Here is a 3,137-nt window from a genome sequence, read left to right as displayed (position 1 = left end):
TTTAGACTCACGGCAGCTCAGTTGCAATAATCACAGGAGAAAAGGGACTTCCCAAACGCTCGGCTGCTCGTCCAGAGCCGGAACTCCCAACCACGTTCAGTGATGCCGTATGTCGCAGGGTTCTGCTGTTTACACGAGCTAAACGACTTGATTTTCCAAGCTACCGACAGCCGGTGTGTGACTGGAATGACCTCTGCGGGGCACACGCTCGCTCAACGGAAGCTGGGGAGGAGGTTTTTGCCTAATTTTTGCCTCTCTCAAGCCCCGTTGACACAGTGCACCCAGCTTCCACGGCCGCTCGATGGGAATCACCACGCGCGAGGCCGGCCTCGGCAACGCGCCCTCAAGTCCCGTTTGCAGAGCCGCGCGCTCACCCTGCCCCTCTCTCCCTGTCCGCAGTGGCTTGCAGGAAAGCTCTGGACAGCACCACAGTGGCAGCTCACGAGTCTGAGATCTACTGCAAGACCTGTTACGGGAGGAAGTACGGCCCCAAAGGCATCGGCTTCGGACAGGGGGCAGGATGTCTCAGCACCGACACCGGCGACCATCTGGGCTTGAATCTGCAACAGTGAGTTAAACCCCACCAGCAGCACCTTTTCCTGGTACTACTTGTCGCTTCACAGGGTAGTTTAGAAATTCTGTTCTGTTTCCATAACAACACGCAGACTTTCCTACAACCCTTCCTTCAGCGGACACAGTGATTTACCAGCTTTTAATGACGTGCAGCCTCTTTAAGCTTTCTTTATAAATTACCTCCCCCTTCAGCGGGCAATTTTCTGCAGCAGCAGCCTTTACAGACCACCACGGACGCAAATATTCCGTGTGATTTGCCATTAGCAGCACAGTGGTCAAGTCACATTCACCACAGAACACGAGAAAATCTCCTTTTCCCTGTCAGAGGCTAAAATACAGTTAGGTTTTACTGCTAAGAGGAATGCTCACACTGCCACATACCGTTAACTCGCCTCTCCGCAGAGGAAATAACATTTCTGCATCCTCCCCGTGGCTCAGATAACACAAACACTCCAGACGATGTTTGAACAAAGGAATTCTAATGGGATCCCATCTTCCGAGAGCACATAATTATCTCTGACAGAACATTTTTATCCTGTTTTTCTACGATTCTCAAAGCTGCACGTTTCCAAATCAATGATGCTTTCTGCTTTTCTGGCAGAAATTAATGCTGTGCCGGAAATAAAAGCTTAAATAACGTATTTAACCGTAGCTGCTTGTAAGACGTGAATCCATTACAGGCAGAGTTCCGCACCAGAACTGTCACATCCTGCAGATTTAACGACCTGTTGCAGTCAACAATCAGAAGCGATTCTGTGGAAGGCTTTAAGCTGGCACAAAGGCATAAAGCACCAACTCCAGAAATACAAAGCAAAGCCACTTCACTTTCTTTTTTCCCCACTTTTGACCCTGTTCCCTGTCCAAACATTACAGCGACTCACGAAACAACGGCCTGCAAAGTCTGATTTTTACTTTCCTCTCCCTGAGTGGCAGCAGTCAGCCCGGTACAGAGAACAGAGAGGGCTGCTGCTCCTCGTGCCTCTCAGTCAGAATTCTTCTCTGCTTTCACTTTTCATTAAATATAATCTTTTCTGCCTGTCAGCTCCGTGTACTCAGCCCAAAACAGGGAGCATCAGGATCAGCTGTTCAATCACACCACAGAATTCAATGGAATACTTTCATTTTCCCCCCCTTTTGCATGTCTAAGACCAATAACTGAGTATTTTTTTACCCTTTACCAAAAAAACCCAAACAACAAACCACCACCACCAAAGAAATCCTCTTCCTAGAATGAAGATAACTTTTAAAGCATTATTTTAAAACGTTGAAAATTCTGGTTTAGGGGGTCACCGAAGTCTGCTCGCCCTTCTACACCAACTAATCCTTCAAAGTTTGCCAAGAAGATGGTGGACGTGGACAAATGTCCCCGTTGTGGCAAATCGGTGTACGCTGCAGAGAAGATCATGGGAGGAGGAAAGGTGAGTCCTTACGACAGCACTAGAAAAGACACACTTACCTAACGGTGATGGACTAGAGCTAACGGGTCCTCGATCTTTCACATTTTTACTCATTGTCTCGATGAAGAAAACACGAGGATCAATGAGTAAATTGCCAGAGAGCTGGGGCACTTCCCAGCAAGGGATTATCTGGTTTTGGTAAACCAGCTTCAGTTTTCTGCATCTCACTGATGCCTGAAGAACAACTCCTGGCTACTGCACGGGCCGGCTCTTCTTCAGCTGTTACTCCACCACCATCTCTGGGGATATTTATAATTGAAACATTTGTTTGTAGTGGCAACTGCAGATCTATTAAAGAGATCCTGTGACTAGAAAGCCAAAAGCCTGTCTCACATGACACGCCGGCTCTCTGCTCTAGGAACCCTCGCTAGAACATAATCTCTGCACATCAAAGCAGTGGCCAAAAGCAGAGTAGTATCTCTAGCTCCGCGTTTTACGAGCCCTCCATTAATAACACAGTCACTACGTAAGATCTTGATACGGGATAACAGAGTAACTGAGAAAAGCCTAACCTAGAATGACTAAAAATGGAAGCTCTAAGACCCACAAAACGATTTCAACCTTGTCACACCACGAGAAGCAAGAGTTCTCTGCTTCTTGTACCTCTAACCGAGCGCCTTCTGTAACGCACAACGCACTGCCTTCATTTCCACAGCCCTGGCACAAGACGTGCTTCCGCTGCGCGATCTGCGGGAAGAGCCTGGAATCCACGAACGTCACAGACAAGGATGGAGAGCTCTACTGTAAAGGTACGAACTGTGCTGAGCTGAACAGGGTCACTGAGTCACTCTAAAACTAGTCTTTTTAGACCCAGGACTGCCACCGTGATTTACCTCGTGCACACTTAACAACAACATCAAATTTAATTTTTTCTTTCTTTCTGAAAGCAAAGGAGATCACTACAGGAACGTTGCGGTTGCATCTTCTACAACTAACATTCACATTTTAAAGCTGTAACTTTCCTACAGATACAACATCCTCTCTCTGCCCTCAAGCCTTCTAACAGGCCGTATCTGCTGGGCACTCTCGTACCTGCACAACCTCACTCACTTAAAAAAAAAAAAAAAAAAAAAAAAATTAAAACAACCTCCTCAAAGGTCATCGTTT

General features: G+C 47.1%; 1 protein-coding gene across 1 annotated transcript in view; it reads left to right on the top strand.

Annotated features, from left to right (window-relative positions):
- CSRP3 (cysteine and glycine-rich protein 3 (cardiac LIM protein)) overlaps positions 1-3,137 on the top strand; it is a 6,568-nt gene that overhangs the window by 2,391 nt on the left and 1,040 nt on the right. Inside the window, exons 2-4 of the mRNA XM_010143150.1 lie at positions 400-568; positions 1,856-1,991; positions 2,686-2,779. Coding sequence (XP_010141452.1) covers positions 400-568; positions 1,856-1,991; positions 2,686-2,779 — 399 coding nt within the window. The remainder of the gene's footprint in view (positions 1-399; positions 569-1,855; positions 1,992-2,685; positions 2,780-3,137) is intronic.

This window comes from Buceros rhinoceros, unplaced genomic scaffold (genome assembly GCF_000710305.1).
Source record: "Buceros rhinoceros silvestris isolate BGI_N320 unplaced genomic scaffold, ASM71030v1 scaffold30910, whole genome shotgun sequence".
In the NCBI taxonomy this organism is placed as follows: Eukaryota; Metazoa; Chordata; class Aves; order Bucerotiformes; family Bucerotidae; genus Buceros; species Buceros rhinoceros.
The sequence above is the reverse complement of the archived record's forward strand: the minus strand, read 5'-3'. Positions and strand labels throughout refer to the sequence as shown.